At 43.0% G+C, this 18,628-nt stretch overlaps 1 protein-coding gene across 1 annotated transcript; it reads right to left on the bottom strand.

Moving 5' to 3' along the window:
• Window positions 1–435: 435 nt before the first annotated feature.
• On the bottom strand, window positions 436–17,643 carry dvl2 (dishevelled segment polarity protein 2). Its single transcript, XM_063900982.1, has 15 exons — window positions 17,152–17,643; window positions 11,863–11,932; window positions 9,284–9,438; window positions 7,301–7,410; window positions 6,995–7,124; window positions 6,601–6,691; window positions 6,347–6,416; window positions 6,093–6,232; window positions 5,509–5,585; window positions 5,357–5,424; window positions 5,152–5,286; window positions 4,484–4,615; window positions 3,461–3,637; window positions 2,836–3,060; window positions 436–2,072 (listed from the first exon to the last, which is right to left on the bottom strand). The coding sequence occupies exons 1-15, from the start codon at window positions 17,310–17,312 to the stop codon at window positions 1,519–1,521; spliced, it is 2,295 nt and encodes a 764-aa protein (XP_063757052.1). The 5' UTR covers window positions 17,313–17,643; the 3' UTR covers window positions 436–1,518.
• Between the last annotated feature and the right edge of the window lie 985 nt (window positions 17,644–18,628).

Below are 18,628 nucleotides of genomic sequence, written 5' to 3'. Positions count from 1 at the left end.
TTAATAATACAATTCAACATAAACAAATATATGAGCATACAAACAGAAAGAAAAGGGGTTTATTTTACATCCTGCCATGTGCTTATGTTCTTCAGGTTTTCAGGAACTGAAAACGTTGACAAACTTTAAATCATCTACATTTTGCTTAATGTCTAAACATGTATACATATTATTACTGTGTTTTAGCCCAAATAAATACTGAATTCAACTTTTGTTGTTTTAAAAAGATAGCTTAATGCAGTCTGATCCAGCTGACAGGCACTATATTTATACCAAGACAGAAATAACCGTTTCACAAAAACCAAGAAAGGCAAACAAACACAGAGCAAACCAAAAGTTGTTGCTCAAGTCTACTTATTCACACAATTTATGAGAACATTCCCAGCTAACAAACCTTTGAATCCCCTCCTGAAATAAAGAAGTCTGAACAGCATGTAAGTATCAAATTTATTCTCAAGTACACAAACAAAGGTGGAGATAAGAAATCAAACAACGTGACACCGTCAATGTCATTCTTTTTTTGAAATGTTGAATCTTCATTTAGCACCTTAATAGTTCGGTTATACCAGATTTATATAGTCACTCATACAAAAATGAAACGGGTGAATAATGCGAGTCAGTAACATAAAAATAAGCATGGGGCGTTTGGATCACAGTTACTTAAGATATACACTGTATGTTATCAAAAAGTACCGCTTTCAGCATCTTGTCTTTTCTCCTATCAGTACCGTTAAGCCGCTACAGTCCACACCGAAAAACTCCTCACAATAAGAGTTATTTGACGACTAGGCCTAGACAGTGACTACTAAACACAAGTTCACCTGACATTTTTGGACCTTTTTTTTTTTTCACATTAGAGCTTTTGTAGTGTTGCATTTACATAGGAGTAGTAGGTATATACAGAGAAGTTCATTGTCAAACAATGCTGAAACATGACGAGTTGGTTTCATGTACCTGGAGTGTGAGAATATGTCGAAAAATGCAAAGAGTAAGGCACTCAATATACTCCTGTGCTGCCAACCTGTTTACAGGATTGTATCCTTTCGAGTACACAGTGTACCTGTCACCCTCTAGTGTTGATCTGCGGTCTGTGCGCTTCCTGGCTCTGACAATCGTAGGTGATTTGGGAACCTGTTTCCCCCTCCTAAAATATTTCATTTTGAGGATTGCAAAAAAAAAAAAGAAAAGGTTGAGCAGCTCTGATTGACAATCAAAATCTGTCCTGAGATCTACTAATATAAAAAAGCAGAACTGGTCATTCTGGATTGAGCTTTGAAAAAGTAACTGTAGTGTATTTAATAAAAAAGACTGTATACCACATTAACTGCGCTTTCATTTCGTCTTACTTTCTCTGTCAAAGTTAAACCCTGTTCTCACCAAATTTGTAACAAGTGCCCTCAATCCAATAGGCCTTTGTGAGCTCATAAAGCTACCGCCCGACCCTTGTCAAAACAAGTGGGAACCGTACGCTAACTTCACATGAATGGTCACTCAACACGAGACAGACAAAAGGAAGTTCTACATGACGTCCACGAAGAACTCGCTGGGGTTTCCCATGGCCAGGTGGAAGGACTGGCGTGATGCAGTCAGCTCTGGGGGAACGGCGCCCAGGTCACGGGTGGGTGGGGCACCCGGAGGCCCCCCTGGGGTGGAAGAAGGGAGCGGTCCTAGAGCCGGGTGCATTTGGGTGGACATCTGCTGCGGGTGAGGAAGAGCGTGAGCGGTCGCCATGGGGTGTGCATGCTGGGGCACCATCATCACCATCATGGGGTTGTACGGCAGAATACCAGGCGGGTAGGGGGACATGTGGGGGGCCTGGGGAATGCGGTGATGGTGCGAGCGCTGGGAGGAGGCGTGGCTGTGCTCGCTGGGGGCGGCTGAGCCGTGGCCGCGCCTCAAGCTGCTGCGGGTGGAGTATTCTGATTCGCTGCCGCTGCCCGAGCGCGAGTCGGCGCCGCCTTCTCCGACGCCGCCAGAGGGGGATTTCTCCCCCCCGCCCACGGTGCTGCCCGGTCCTTTAGTGCTGCGACGACGCTCCCCTTCGCTCCTCGTCGATCCACTGCTCCGGCTCCCTGGGGGCGGACAGGAAATGTCAGATAAGACGTAAACAGGTTTGAGTTGCTAAGTTAGCTTTAATTTTTAACAGTTAGTATCCTAGTCAAACTGCCAACCCCCTACCTTAAAGAGAAAAGGGAAACCAAGTGCTTTGCATTGTTTACCTAAATAGCTACTGTCACTAAATTCCCATGTCATAGCATGTCTTTTTAGACAGTTTATAGACCAGCAGATCTACAGCCCGTTCTAGAAGTTGGCTGGTCCGTGTACGAAAATTGTCCACAGGTTTTGCAGTTAAAATGTATCATTCAGGTCAAATGTCTGTGAGGTATTGTGTGTGGATGCATTGACGTACGTATGTGGTTGCAGCTGTTGCAAATTTGTAGAAATATGTTGCAAAAAAAGCCTTTAGTGGCTGGAAGCTTCTTTTTATCAGCCAGAACCAAAATACATTACCCACCTTCCACAAACATCCAGCTCTCATATCTCAGAGCTTCTCTAAAAAGGGGTATTACATTGACCTTTTTAACAATGCCAATAAAAGACTTGTATGTCTAGATAAGATTGTTTTGAATTTGAAAAACTACTGGATCTATTGGGTCGCAGACATCATGACTCACTATTGCAGATACATGAAGTTGAATGACGAACAAGATAAAGATTATATTGTAAAAGCTGAATCACTGAAGGCACAGGTATCCATCTTTTTTCTGTTATACTGTTCCCAAATCAATGGATCCTACAATACTGACACGTGTTACTGATCTCAGTGTGTCTCACCTTCGCTGTGCTGGCTGCCGGTGGAGCCCGGGGCGTAGCTGTAGCTGGTGAGCTCGTGGTACGGAGGGGGCTGGCTGGAGAAGGCATGTGTGGGGTAGGGCTGGTAGGGGAAGGTGTGCATCATGGGCCACGGGGATGCCCCAGGGAGAGGCAGTGGGGCCAAGGTGTCCTGGTCTGACGCCCCACTGGAGCCGTCATTGTCATTCAGCGACAGGTTGGCCATGTCTGGGCGGGGAAAGAGAGAGAGGAGATAAATGAGGATACATGTTGCTTAAAGGTCTATAGCAGAGACTTGTCAAACACAATCACCCCGATCCATGCATTATGTCCTCAATCTTTTAATTCATATATTTAAAGTCAGGCAGCACGGCACCCATGAAACTGATCAAAAAGAGACCTGAAACCGCTCTATCTGCTAGTTTGTACCTTGTTGTTGTGCTTTCTGCAGATCCTAACTTTAACGATGGCAGCACATTAAAGAAATCCTCCCATAACTGAGATGTCACATGATTTGCTCACACAAGCACAAGTGTGTTCAAAAGAGGAATGTGTGCAAATGTAATTAAGCGGTAACGTTCATGCAGACCAGATCTGAGTCGCGCTTTGTTGTCTCGGAGGAACTCACAGTTCTCGCAGTCGCTCAGATCTCCAAAGACGTAGTAACACTGTTCGGAGAAGGTGATCTTGTTGACGGTGTGCCGGATGAAGCCGGCCTTCAGCAGGTTGCTGGCGTACTTCCGGGCTTCGCGGCGGTCCTGGAATCCCTCGATGTGGTGGAAGAGCCACTCCACTACGTCTGAGCCTGGTGGGGGATGAGGACGCATGTAAGATGAAGTGGAACTTTATCAACCAAAAGCAAACATTGCACTTTTTTATTATTCCTAGTATTCCTAAATTACAAAAAAGTGTATGACGCTGAGTAAACAACTGCTATGTTGTAAAATAAAGAGGCCCTATTTTGCTTTTCTGGATTGTCCCTGTTCAGTAGCGTGTTCTATAGGTTTCTGTGCATGTAAATAAAAAAAATTCTGCCCCCCCCCCTCCCCCCCTCCCTGCCTGCCTGAAATGCCTTGATTTTAGTCCTTTGTTTACATCCACGAAACAGTAATATTAATACATAACACTCTTGCTTCTATTGGCTAAATCTCCAACACATTGTATGTGATAGGCTAAGGGGCGGGACATCTCTAAGCAGTTGACCAATCATAACAGAGCCTCCAGCTGTGAACATAATAGGGCCCCTTTAAATAAGTAAATACCATTTTATAATAGTATTAGCAAAAGTGTAACTATACTACATCAATAATTGCCATTAAACAACTATCTGACATTAGCAAAAAATGAAAGGGTAAAATGTTTTCTGTACATAAGCACTCCAAAACAAATCTGTAAAATAAACTGTCAACGCAGCAGAAATGATAGTAAAATTGAATTTCTTTTCCGAAAGCAGATAATGGACGTAGTTGATGTAATGGCTTCTTGTGATTCCAATTTAACAGATGTTTTTAGTAAAGAGGGTTTTTTCCCCCTCCTACAAGTCACACGGTTTTAATTCTGAGAACATAATGCCGGTCCTGTGGAGTCCTCTGAGGCATGGAAAGTTCGAGAAACCAATGTGCTCCCTTGTCTGTTTCTGTTTTAATCTCACCGAGGAAAGCGTTGGGGATGGTGATTTTGAGCCACATGCGGTCCCTGACCTCCAGACCCGACTCCGGCGAGGCCATGGCCTTGGCAACGGACGCCATGTCAGAGTGCAGGGATAGATTGAAGTCATCGAAACCTGGAGAGAGGAAGAGGGATTCACACATTACTATCAACATAAATTGTGTACTGTAAAAACACTACTAATGAGCCTGAAGTATCTGTTAACTATATACTGTCATTTGATTTGATCCGTTCTAACCTCTTTGTCCACTCTTTGTTAATAGTTTTAATTGTAATTAATTGCTGTGTATGCTCTGTAACCATATAACTTAAATTAAAATGCAATAACAAAAAAAGGAAGGAAGGACAAAGGAGTCTAGATATGCCAGGATAAATGAAAGAGAACCGAGAAGTGAATTGTGTCAAATAAAAAAGGTCAGGAAGGTACATTTAGGGCATGAAAGAAGCAGACATCATCCATCACATCTCACAACAACAGCGACAAAAGCAGAAAGACAGATGTGAAAGATGAGTCTGGCGCCAGAAGAGAAGGATGTTAGGGAGCAGGAGGAAAAGATACTTTACAAAAAATAACATCAAGCAGGCTTTGAATATCGACACAGACAAAGACACTGGGTGAAAAAAGTGGAGGATATAGTTTATGGTTCTCACGTTCGGTCTCGGTGACGGAGGAGGAGGAGGTGATGGTGCTGAGGGAGGAGCTGCCTGGGAAGGCGGGGTAAGCTCCAGTCATTGCCACCGAGTGGCTCACCCACGCTGCCGGGTCGATGGGTCTGATTGGTTCGTCTGCACAGGAGGAGAGGAGGTGAGGAAGCTGTACCAGAAGCAAACATATTAAAGGGGCTGCTGTACTTACTGCGAGGCAGGGTGAAGTAGCCCTGAGGGGAGGGGTCCCAGCACTTCGCCACGGTGAGGATGATGGGCCTGAAACACAACAATAAGAGAACATTAACATCAATGTGACAGACAAAACTGATCATATGTAGAATGAGAAAAAGAGCAGCTCACCCTGGCTTGTGTACGATCTCTCTCAGGACGCGCACTGCATCGTCGTTGCTCATATTCTCAAAGTTGATGTCGTTCACCTTGAAGGGGTTTTGGAATGGAATTTATTTAGGGCAACAAAAAGGCAGGTATTTTGTTCTATGTTCTATACGGTTCATTTTTCCAGATCTGCTTTCTGTACTGTCTCACGTTTTGTCCCTCTCTCGCTCTCAATTTTTTGAAAAATATGGTGGGAATTATGACCTTCTTTTGACGTTATATAAATCACGTAAATTATCATTTACATTTGGAAAAAAATTGCTCTACACATAGCACTGATGTTGTTACTTAGCATTTGAAAGGAGACATGAAATGTGTTTTCAAAAATCATTTCATTTTAGTGGTTAATACCGGTAATATATCTCAGCACTTCAAAATGATTTAATTACAAATGCAGACATGAACCAACTGTGTTTCAAAACGAATAAAAACATCTGGAAAAGCTAACAAAATATATCAGCACTCAGCAAAACATCCATATAAAACTAATTCAAAAATAAAGATGAAAAGACTCTTTGATTTATGATCAAGCTTCAATCTCTCCTGACCTGCAGCAGCATGTCGCCCGGCTCTATGCGTCCGTCCGCAGCCACAGCTCCACCCTTCATGATGGAGCCGATGTAGATGCCTCCATCCCCCCTTTCGTTGCTCTGGCCCACGATGCTGATGCCCAGGAAATTGTACTTCTCTGTATCATTGAAAAAATCAAAGTGGTGTCAAAACCACGCACAGAGGGGATAGTACAGAGCGGTATTTCACTTGACACATTGTTTATGGCCGTAATAAATCAGAGGTTACTGACCCATGTTCAGAGTGACGGTGATGATGTTCAGGGACATGGTGGAGTCCGTCACGCTGCTGAAGGAGGAGGCCTGGAGGGGGGGGGGGGGGGGGGGGGGAATTGCCATGAGATTTGTTTTCAAACACTGACAGAAATATGTTCTCTGAGCAAACCAGTTCAATGGTTCTGTACAAACTTGATTTAAGAGCAGCATGAAAACAAAAACACCAGCATGAGAGAAAGGAAGGGGAATAGGATAACGGAATAATACGTACCCTCTCCAAACGTGGGGGGCGCTGTTTCCTGCGTCTGCGGTGCCGCTTGAGAAGCCTGGAGGCTGTGCTCTGCTCTGTCGCACTGCTGAACCTACAGGTGGTCAGAAGGTGAAAGGTCAGGAGAGAAGCATGCTGTCAGAAACCTTTAATTACGGCTGCTTCCGTCTTCCCTATTCTCCCCTTTTTGGGTCTAAAAACCTACCATGACAACGGACAGCTAATTAGAGATTCTTGAGTCTACATTGGATCTCATTTAGCTGTGTTTAAGATATATTTCATTCTATTTTTCAAGACATTTCAAAAGAGACAACAGTCCAGTGGATAAACTAAACTTCACACTTTGTCTCCCCCCCCCAAAGGGCCCTTTTAACTTGAACTGCTCTCAGCCTCCCACCTGCTCATGGTGTCATCGTCCTCCGAGTCGCAGAAGCTGGTGGTCTCCAGCTCGCTGCTCATCACGGTGCTGGAGCTCTCGTAGCCTGCCAGGTGGCGCTCCAGCCGACTCTGCCCGTTGATGCGAGGCCCTGCGACACCACAGAAGAAGATATTCACCGTGAGTTGTTCATGTTTGCTCAAGTCAGTGTTTGTCTTCTTCAGAATTACAAACACCCCCCCCACTTCTGGACATTCCTTGATTGTATCACACAGTCATTGTTGGGATGTTGGCTGCGTGTCAAATCTTGATGGCATCGCTTCTCACCGTGTGGCTCCATGCCCTCTCTGTGCCGGGGCCTCTCCCTCCTGAAGGAAACTACAGACTCCGTCTCAGTCTGGTCGTCAAGGGTCTCCACACTGCCGGTCGCATTGGGGCTGTAAAAACAAGAAATGAAGCATGACGGAATTTCAGCGTTTGGTTTTAATGGTATATTTGACTGGAAGACATCTGTTTTTCCAGCATAGCCTTTACAGGGAAGTAAAATACAATGAAAAAAACTCTTGAAGCATTCAAATGATATGGACACACAGGATCAAAGTCTGACCGTTTGAACGTATAGACTAACTTTATGGCAATATGATCCGCTTCCATATAGGGTTTTGACATATGATATGCTGATCCCATTAAATTGTATACGGACACTGACTGACACCATAATGTCCTCTACTTAAATCATTACGGAAACTATCGGATGACAGGAGAGCTATCGGCGCATCATGTCTTAGCATGGAGACTGGAAGGACAGGAAGGGAAGCACTCAGTGAAATGTCTGATAAACTCGGGCAAAGTGCCAACATAAGCCAACATGGGGCGGTGGAATATGCCGTTCACATAGGAAGACAGAGGACGCCTTGTGGTTCCACATGAAAGCGAGAGAAATGTCAGAGACCCAGCAATTTGAATTAGATTTCCGGTATAAGCAATTGAGTTCATCCAGCTCCAAGTACAGCCTGGAGAGAAAAAAGACTGGAGCGGTTGATTCTCCGCTGGGTTAAACCGCACATTTAGTGAAGTTAATTTGAAATTGGATGCGAGAACAATCAGGGCACCCTTCTGCTGTCTCGAGACAGGACGGGATGAGATCCAGAGATAGCTAATGACTGAGAGCGCTGCAGTTGTAATGGCAGGTTGCAGTGACAGGATGAACTCCATGTGACCCCCTCAAGCAAACTCAGGGAGCTGCAGACAACATACTACGAGAGCAACAGTGACGGCTGTAAAAATGAGTTTTAAACCCTACAAGGTCCCTCTTTATTACCAATAACGTGTTACTGATATTTTCGTAGGAGGAAGAAAAAGTTATTTAAAGCATCTTTTATTCAAAAATGACCAGACTGCATTGCTGTTTTACATTCTTTAGAGCTTCTATAATCACTTGTTTTAAGTCAACAATGGATCAGATAACTGTGTGTAATGTGAAAGGGACAGTTTGTCGTGTCAAACCCACAAGGAATCATCACGTAGCTCTGCAGTTACCTTTAGCTGAAGATTTAGCCTCTTTCAGCTTTTTGTTTTGGTTTTCAGTACACAATATTTCACTTTTTGGTCTCAAAACTAACCCAATTATCAAAATGTCAAAGCGAAAGATGTCTGAAAACCTACTATAAACAACCTGCTTATCACTTTGCAACAGACAGACACAATTAGCCAGCTAGCATTTAGCATCTTACACGACAGATATCCTCTCAAGAAAAGCAAAACAGAGCTAAATGGAGAGTGGATATTGGGGTTCGTTCATCATATTGACTGAAAACAACTTGATGAAACGCTAACGTTGCTTATTACTTCAATATTCTAAACCAAAGCCTGCTTAAACTCTGGATAAGGAGACTTCAATAGCAATAGACAACATCTGTCTTCTATTTGTTCTCTTAGATTTAAAAGGGAAAGCTGATAATATAGTTAAACAACATGTAAGCTGATGTTAAAAAGGAGGTCTGTGTGTATGTTGAGTGTACAGAAAGTTTCTCCCAGAACTGGTCTAGTTAGGGCGGTCCCAACTAAGATCGGGTTTAAATGAGCTGACGTATTCGTGCTCTTCTTGTAGTAACTTAATCCTGGGAGTGTATGAGATATTCGAGAAAAGATACAGTTTCTACATTACAGCTCTGGGAGAAGCCCTGGTGTTTGATGAGGCTGAAAGCAAGGAGAGAAATGTGCAGCTAGTGAGCATGTTTCACCGCCTTGTGATGCCCCCCCCCCTCTGGGTAAATATACAGTTGAATTAATGTTTGAAATGTTGCTTACTGGAAGGAGGGCGGTCTGGAGTCCCCGATGCCTCCGGTCCTCTCTACAGGTAGGGGAGGGAGAGGGGGAGGAGGGGGCGAAGGCTGGGTAGTCGTTTCCACCGGTGGGACCACTGCCACTGGAAGCTCTGCTGTCGGAGAGTCTGAAGATACCAGCTGAAGGAGGAGCAGAAAAGCATGTAGGTGAAAATGCACGAGAGATGTAGAGATGACGATCAAAAAATTGAAAAAAGAGAGGGTGAGAAAACAAGAGGGATGAAAGGAGAAGGGAGGAAAAGCGGGGTACGATGTCAATTACTTTGACACACAAACACTGGGCTCTTTTCACATGGACGTCTCAAGGGCATACTGAAATGCTATCCTACACTTAACCTGTCTCTCTTCGTTATACAACAAAAGTGCCTACAAGCGCACAAACACACACACAGCTAGCACACAAGAACAATTAGGATGAATGCCATGCAGCGTCGAATTACCTGGGCCATAAAAACACACACAGGAAGAGAGGACGGTGTAGTTGAGACCAGTTTAGCAGAGGGAAATATGGGAGTATAAAGCGGTGCAGTGATGACGTATTGGTGTAGGCTAACGAAATAAGCATCGGAGGGGCTCTGTCGTCTAAAACTGTTTGATTTTTCTATCAGATTTTGGAATATTGCAGAAAATGTGTTCAGGGTGGGACCAATTCTAACACTACTAGTGTGTTTTTTGACGATAAAATGCAATTGACAGAACTAAATAGCTAACACAAAGCTATTAAAGAACTACCGTCTTGCTACCTATGCTAAGCTAAAGGTAGACTGGGTTTGGCTTGCTGACGTTTAGTGGTCTCATTGTTAGAAGCCAATCTTTTGAAGACACAAAAAAGCTTTGGAAAATCACAACAATTGACTCACATAAAAAAAGAAAATGATCTAAACGTTTGTAAACCAGACCTTATTTCAGGCATCTAAACCAAAACACGTTCTAAAGACCGTTCTGTTTGAGACAAGGGAACATGAAGTTGTAAAATGCTAACTCATTCCCCGGTTTTAGGACTCATTCCCATCCCTTTTGTGAGTAATGTAAGAAAGAAAATAGTCTAACAATGCTGGGAGTATTCAGAGGAAAGTGCATCATTATTAAGACGTTTGGTGCAGTTCAGATTCTTAAACGCATTCCCCGTCAAAATAACTCAACCGAATGGAGTCTATCAGCCGCTACAGACGGCCCCTCCCTGCTCCCCTCTCCCCACTAATGGCTTTGCGTCTATGAAACCCTCGTCTTCTGGGAGCCCTCCATCCGTCTTGGCCTGCAGCTCACATATCAGTCCCTCTGGTCTCGGAGCTTTGTCTCCCCCCCCCCTTTTAAAGCCTTCTCTCCTTCTTATGCACTTAACAGATGCCTCGGCCTCAGACCTGCTCAGCTGGGCCCAGTCCCCGTGTTTTGTCTCTATTCAAATGCGACTCGCAGGGTGGGGCACAACAACTGGGCCTTTTTACAGGGGGGGGAAATGGAAAGTCTGAAGACTGTACCTGGCAGCACACCATACTGTAACTGGGAACTGAACTGCGCCGTAGCTCGAACGCTCGAGTACAGATACGAGACTATGCCACGAGTTGTTGAGGAAAGCTAAAGCCCACATGCTGCATGGCCAAACAATCACTGTGATGTACAGACGCATTAGATTATGTGTCGGCAGAGCTTTTCAAATCGGCTTACCTAGCAAAGTCTTTAAAGTAGGAGACTGTTGCCAAGTGTAAAAACAGTCAGATCTCATAAAGAAAACTGCCAAGCCTTTTGTGGAGGAATATTTGGGGCTGGTTGCATGCATGGATGGATGGAATACCTAAAAACATACAAAGATGAGGAATGGATCCACCAACCAGAACAGCTAAATCGGAGCACATTAAAACAGGAGAGCAAAACCAGTTTATTACACCATTTGGCCTTTTAGTCCTTACTTAAAAATATCTTGTATCTTATAAAACTGTGATAAATATAGAAGATAATTAGGGAAGTATCAAGATGATTACAAAAATATACTGTCCTGTCATTAATTACACTAAAAAGAGGAAAGAAAACTACTTAAATGGAGCAAATGTGAATATTTTACAGTCTAGCTAAGCTACAGGTCCATGATTTTGGCTACAGGGAGTCATAGATTGTGGCTAAAGCTCCAAGAAAAAGTCTCCTCATAGAGACTGTGTGTTTCCTCCTGTTTAGCGTCGTTGGCCTGTCTGTTCAGCTTTCCCACTAATAGAGGGGATTTCTGCCAAGATATTCTTTTAGAAAACAACCCTAAGCCAAAGAACAAGCCTTACCTCAAAATCTAGATGCCACAACATGACACACAACGCAACTGCAGGTAAAATGGCTCGAATTAAAATGAGTTGCATCATTTTATTGCTGCTCATTAGACAACCTCATTAATCCGAGGGGGGGGGGGGTCTGGGGAAATGCACGGGAAAAGGAAACGTGGTTTCTGGAAACATGCTGATGCTGGCTGACTTTTGAGATGAAAGCCAGGTTTTGACATTTGCACAGAATTAGTTCACGAACATTTCTAAAAAAAAAACACAATAGCTTTTATTGTCTTACCCATGAGACCACTCTGCCGTTGAAACACGGCAACTTGGCACTGTCATCGGAAATCTCTTCCTTCACCACCCTGCAAAACAAAAGGGTCACACAGTGAGCTTCAGGTTTAAAATGTTGAACATCGATGGTACAGCTAGGCAGGGGAATGAAGGGGGAACAACACCACGGTTTTAGTCGAGTCATAAAGAAAAAGTGGAACTGCTGCAGGAGAATTAAAGGGTGATTTATGCTCTGACATGAGTGAACTAAATCAAATTCTTGGCTTATTTCAGAAATATGACCGAGATATGTTATGACAAGCTGTCCTTGTTCGCCTGCCGTACTGTTTTACATGCGTTCCAGATGTTTTATGGATCACCTAACAAAGCTGACTCAAGTTGAGCAATACCTTGGCGTATATCACATCAACACCTGCAACGTTTTCACCCACCAGAAATCAGTGCTAAAGAGATTTTCATAAAGGGATGGTTGTCAAGTTAGACGTATTTCACACTTGGGTGTCCTGGTCAGGTTTTCTTGAGCCCTCATCCAGATCTGAATGCAATAATATTGAGTATCTGCTCGTTTTCAGTCCAAAACTAAATATTCATAACATCTGAATAGAGAATAACAGCTCATGGTTTGCCTATAACTTCCTTATATTGGCGATTCACCCATTTTTCTCCTACGCCATTGCCTTATTTTACACAGCATAGCTAACCTCCAGCTAAAAGACAACACGGCGTAGCTAACAGGTAGCCTGAAGCCGCACTTTCCAACACAACATGGTCACTGCCATGGTCAAAGATGCCGTAGAAACAACTGTACTTGGAAATCCCCTGGCTTCCACAACTACTCTTTCAGATCCAATTTGCATCATACAAATCAAATCTACATGTGATGAAGGAACAATTACATCACCGGGATTATACTCTGCTAATCGTATTACCAAAACACCAGCCAAGCCCCGCAGCTTGGAATTAGCACAGCAGATATCAAAGGAAACGCACAATCAATCTTAATTAGCTTCCTGCGGCTGGTGACAGACGCTATTGGAATCCATTCAGCGAGCTAAATCACACACTCTTGTGTCTCCCCGACAAATTACACAAGTCACTCAACCAAATGCATGCCAATCCAATACACAACAGAAAGCCCGGCAAAGCTCCTTAAAGGCACATCCGCCGGGCTCCTCTGTGGTAGTCCTGCATGTTCGTCAGAAAGACAAACATCAGGCCTAAGCTGTGTAATCCCCCCCACCCCCTAGCAGTTTGTAACTATGTTATTACAGTAGATTACATGGACAGGGGCTGAGTGTTACAGAGAGGACACTTGACTGCTCCTTCAAAAGTTATTTTTCCAGCTTCATCGGCCGGCCTCTCCTCTGTGCGAGACTTGGTCAGGCTCTGCTGGGCTCTCGTGAGCAGCTGTTGAGAGCTGGTTTTGTGGGCGAGTGTTAACATACGCCCCGGATTGTTGTGGGGAACAGTTACAGGACCACTTGGCTTTAGAGAGCAGTGTGTGTGGCTACCGAATGCTAGCTAAACTATTTTTTTTGCCAACCGTTTAATTTCCCCCCAGCGCTGCGGGGTGAGCAGATGCCGCATTCTTCTCCCGGGAGAGTAATTGTTTTCCTTCCTCGACCGTCCAAATAAACAACCAGCCGCAGTCCAGAGTCCTTTCACACACACTCGAAGATGCATCGCCTAATGTGCAAACAACGCCGAAATATGTATGGCTGCACGATGGGGAGGAAATAAGGAATTATGAGGTCATTTGAAGAAGTCACTTTGAGTTCTGGTAACTTCAAATGGACAATCACAATATTCTGACTTTTTCTTTTAACCAAACAAAGAACCAATGAATAAAATTGATGGATTCATTTGGGCGAAAAAAACTTGTGTTGACTGACATTTTGATTACGGTGTCGTTAATCTCAGTATCATTGGTGTGTTTGTTTCAGGAAGATCTGTACCAAACAATACTGGGTTTTGATTGGTTTAGAATCCTATTGGTGGGCCCTATTTGTGGGGAGGGATATCTGTACAGCTCCACGACACCAAACATTTTACTTCCTGCCATTTCAATATTACGATTTTGATTAAATTACAACAAATTGGGCCGTCCTAATGCCTAGACCTGTTGGAATTAACACAACCTGAAGTGTTTCGCCCCCGCTTCCTCACTCTCCAGTTCCTTGCTGATATCAAATTCCTGTATCCAACTCAGCATCGCCTTTCTAACAATCAATCTTCCTTATACAGCTTCCTGATCCTCCACACCCGCAGACGGGGAATATCTAATAACCCCGGAGCGAACACAACCCCACTCTGTCTCCCCTTTCTTCTCCCCGTGGACACCCCCAGACACCAGGCAAATGGCCTCTGTCCGGCCCCCAGGTTCGCAGCTCCAGCCCTGACCTGCTCTGTGGATCCCCCCCCCACTCCCTCCACTGCCACACACACAGCTCTGCTCGACAGCTGGCCTCCTACCAAGGCAAATGAAAACACACACTATTACACACTCCTGGTGTGGAGAAGGGGGGGTGGGGGGGAATGTCCCTGCTTTGATTGGACAGCTGACTCAGAGCTATGTTTGAAACTTTTCATCTGTTGGAGGTATTCAAATGAAACGCCGTGATGCTGATTTAAGTTTAAAATTTGAGTTTTTCTGCCATAAAACCCCGCTGAGAGTTTGGCGTGGGTGCATTTTTTAAAAGACGGGATTTTATGCTTTTGGAAAACACCCATATTGTGTGCGCAATTCAAGAATACAGAGTCTAATGTCCTGTCTGCCTACACGGGACAGGCTCTTCAGGACTACTAACTTGCAAATTACACTTTTGATTTAGTGAGGCACGTCAAAGATGAATACAGGAATGAAGACTAGGCCCTTTAACACATTCACCAGCACTTACAATGGTAGGACTTGCTTGGAGTGAATATATCTGCACTTTCGTTGTTGTTTGGAGTTTGATTCTCTACATTTTTTGCGCTTTGGATAAAAGCGTCAGCCGAATGAAATGTAAAAGACTACTGGTTTGTAAAAAGAAGCTCTCTGTGTATTGCTTTTAAGAGAGAAAGGTGTCACTTGTTTCAATGAATGGGGTAGACATTAATCGAAACAATATAGGAGGTGAAATGTTAACAGAAAATAATCTGCTATAACTTGGATAACCTATTTATGGTATAAATCCCTTTCTGGCAAAAACCCAACCCCTGGTTCCAGCTTCCTAGTGTGAAAAGTTGTTGCTTTTCTCCGGTTTATATCAGTGTAGGTAAACATTATATACTTCAGCTTTGGCTGAAAAACACAAGTCATTTGAAGAAGTCACTTTGAGCTCTGGGAATATGAAATGGACCGTTCTCTCATATGTGATTTAACAAAAAGATAATAAAAGAAATGATCGATTAAAAAAAAAAATGGAGGTTTTTTGAAGTTTCATTCTTCTACTTAAGTAGTTTGGTTAAAAGTTTAATAGATAATTAAATAAAGTCATAATAGGCCTACGAATGATTATTATCCTTATTAACTGCGTATTTTTGCAAGAAAAGAAAAGGTGAATAACTGAGCTTTCAAACCACAAAAAACAAACTCAATCTCCCAGAGCACAAAATGAAATCAAAATAACAAAGTAAGCGTCTCAGCTAATTTGGGAGACCGCAAAAAACCCCTGATATAACAGCTGTACAACCAGAGAATAAAACTGAAATGTACCGACTCATTTCTAAATCATTTCAGCCGGGGCATTCAGTATTGTAAAAACGCCACTCACCACAGAGAAGGAACGTCTTTACAAGTCAGAAACTGGTGTTGCTGCTATTAATATTCAGATGATGTGCATCCGAGGGGCAGCTTAAGCCTGCCAGCTCCGTCAAGCCCCAATGAAAAGCCATCTCATCTCTGTGTTTTTGAGTTGATACTGAAGCTCCTTTGGCCCAGGCTCCGGTGTTGCCATCCAAAGAGCAGAAGAGGCAAATAGCCCAGCTTTAATACTCATCCAAGACTACAATGCATTTAACAGAAGCCCTACGGGTCTCACTGGGTGAATAAACCACCAACATGCATTCCTGTGCACAGCAGCTACACAGAAAGTAAAAAAAAAAAAAAAAGATGAATTGATAGCGTAGAGGAGACTGCTCTTTCTGAAGGAGTGGATGGGGAGGAAGGGAGGAAGCCAGGGAATGAAAGGATGGCTGGCAGGCCAAAGTGTTAAAGAGCGGAGACAAAACCCTGGCTTCAGTCCCGAAAGAAAGAAAAGGCGAGGATTTCACAAGATGATGGACTGAAGGAGGGTGGGAGGGATGAGGATTAGGGCAAAGAAAAAGCAGCAGGGACAGGGAATGCCTCCCATTGTAATGATGATGTTGTCTGAGAAATGTCCCCAGCCTGCAGACCCTCAGTATTTATAGAAGCACTTGGAAATTCATCACTAGTCATTATAACTTTTCACTGATGAGGGAGGTTCAACGGCGACCTGCCTGGCTGGTTTCATTCTAGTTTATTATCCTTTCACCATAAGTTTCCCCCACCCCCGTGTGACAAATACACGACAGCCGGTTACAAGATAGGATTGCAATGACTTTTCTGACATGCATGCATTCCTTTAAGGTTTTGTTTTTTTAATTAGCCAAGAATGTTAAGTGTTTACTTACGCCAACTTAACGCTCCCCCACTAAGAAAATAAAGGCTCTCCAATGGCTGTTTTACAACGTGTACAACTTTTGTCACAGCATTTAAACAGTGGTGTAAAGTAACTAAGTACATTTACTCAAGAGTATTTCCATTTTACTACTTTTTACTTCTACCTCACTACAATTCAGAGGTAAATGGTGTACTTTTACTCCACTATATGTATAGTTACTTTGCAGATTTGGATAAATAATGTGAAAATAATCAACACTTGAAAAGGAATTTAGTAACATCTGGATTCAAATTCACAATTTCCCCTGCAGTATACAAAGTATTTAAACTAGCTGCACCTTGACCAGCTGTGATAAACACAATAATGCATCAATAATTACAATAAAAACATATAATATATATTATTTTGGAATCTGTTTTTTGTACTTTAAGCATATTTTGAGGTGTACTTTTACTTGAATAACATTTTGAATGCAGGTCTTTTACTTGTAACACAGCATTCCTACACTCTGGCACTTTTACTAGGACCTGAGTACTTCTTCCACCCCTGCATTTAAAATATATTCACTCTTACCACCAGCTGTTTATCACTCCTCATGTTGCAGGCAAACCACAAAGCTCTTCCCTGCTAAAGGATTAAAAACATACACATTCCCAGCAGCTCACCCGAAGTCCTGGTCCATAGACTTGAAGAAGAATTTGTAGTTTGGCTTGTTCAAGACCTGTTTAAAATCCAGCAAAGTTATATTTTCGGCAGCAATGGGTATCTTCACCAAGTACGGCGTCTCCTCTTCGTCGATGTGATAAATTATTTTGGTTTCCGCCATCTCTGCTTGGAGGTTGCCACAGGAGAAGCACACACTATGAGGCGAGGGTAACTTTGTTGGGGAGTTAGTTAGCAGCTAGGTGGCTAACGAGACGGCAGAGGTGAAACGATGATGGCCACTGAGATTTTTCAGTCCGAGCCGGAGGACGTGAAGCGTCTGTAACCCTGCTCACAAACTCGCGGTCCGACTTTAAAGTAGTAAAAAACTGGGCGCATTCCCCTGCATTGTTACCGAGGGGCGAAAAACCGACGGGGAAACGCTACATTCACACGACCTAACTACCAACAACTTTTCCCCTAACAAAAACATACAGGGGAGGGGGTCTAGAAAACTTTTCACCACTTTTTGCGAGCCAACGCGGCGTGTGACGTCATTACGTAGCCCCCTTTCGATTTACGTACTCTCCCAGCCACCCTTCACCACCACCACAACCGCCAGGATTTTTATTATTTAGGGAAATAAGCTTTCTTTACACAAAATTAGCAATACTTTCGAGTTAAAATGCTCTGTAACAAGTAAAAGTCCTCCAATCCAAAATACACTTAAACACAAATGCTAATTACACTTTATTTATTATGTATTAAACTCATACTCTTTGTGATATGTATTTTCTTCTGTAGATATGTATACATTTGCTGTTTATTTTTTATTTTATATTATATATTTATATTTTAGTCCACGTTTTAAATATATATATATATATGTCTGAACAAATTGCTGCTGTAACAAAAGAAAGTCCCAATCTGGGATGAATAAAGTATAAGCAAGGCAAGTTTATTTATATAGCACCTTTCAACACAAGGCAAATCAAAGTGCTTTACAAAAAGGAAAGACATTATGAGTATTTAGAAGTAGTGCAGCATAAACACATTATAAAAAGGCGTTTAAAAGCAAAGATAATCAAACACAACAGATATAATATACACAAATAAAAGTTGCAATGTTAAGAACAGTTCAATTAAAAGCAGCAGCAAAAATAAATGTTTTCAGCCTGGCTTTAAAAGTAGTAAGAGTAGCAGCGGACCTGCAGGGTTCTGGGAGTTTGTTCAAGATATTTGGAGCATAATAACTGAACGCTGCTTCTCCTTTAGTTCTAATTCTGGGGACGGAAAGCTGAACCGTCCCAGAAGACCTGAGAGTTGTGGATGGTTCATAATGTAGCAGGAGATCACAAATGTATTTAGGGCCTAAACGATTCAATGCTTTATAAACCAGCAGAACTTTGAAATCAATTATTTGACAGACAGGAAGCCAGTGTAAAGACCTCAGAACTGGAGTGATGTGATCCACTCTCTTACTATCTGTCTGTCTGTCTG

The sequence above is a fragment of the Eleginops maclovinus genome, chromosome 14 (genome assembly GCF_036324505.1).
Source record: "Eleginops maclovinus isolate JMC-PN-2008 ecotype Puerto Natales chromosome 14, JC_Emac_rtc_rv5, whole genome shotgun sequence".
NCBI lineage: Eukaryota > Metazoa > Chordata > Actinopteri > Perciformes > Eleginopidae > Eleginops > Eleginops maclovinus.
Note: the sequence above shows the minus strand (reverse complement) of the source record. Positions and strands in the feature narration are given on the sequence as shown.

What these genes read in the sequence shown, in the direction of transcription:
- dvl2 (XM_063900982.1), bottom strand. Translation starts at nt 17,312, where the DNA reads ATGGCGGAAACCAAAATAATTTATCACATCGACGAAGAGGAGACGCCG. An exon ending in GCCCCCCACGTTTGGAGAGG is followed by an intron (nt 6,417 to 6,600) that starts GTACGTATTATT and finishes CCCCCCCTCCAG; the next exon opens with GCCTCCTCCTTCAGCAGCGT. An exon ending in GAGATCGTACACAAGCCAGG is followed by an intron (nt 5,425 to 5,508) that starts GTGAGCTGCTCT and finishes GTTGTGTTTCAG; the next exon opens with GCCCATCATCCTCACCGTGG.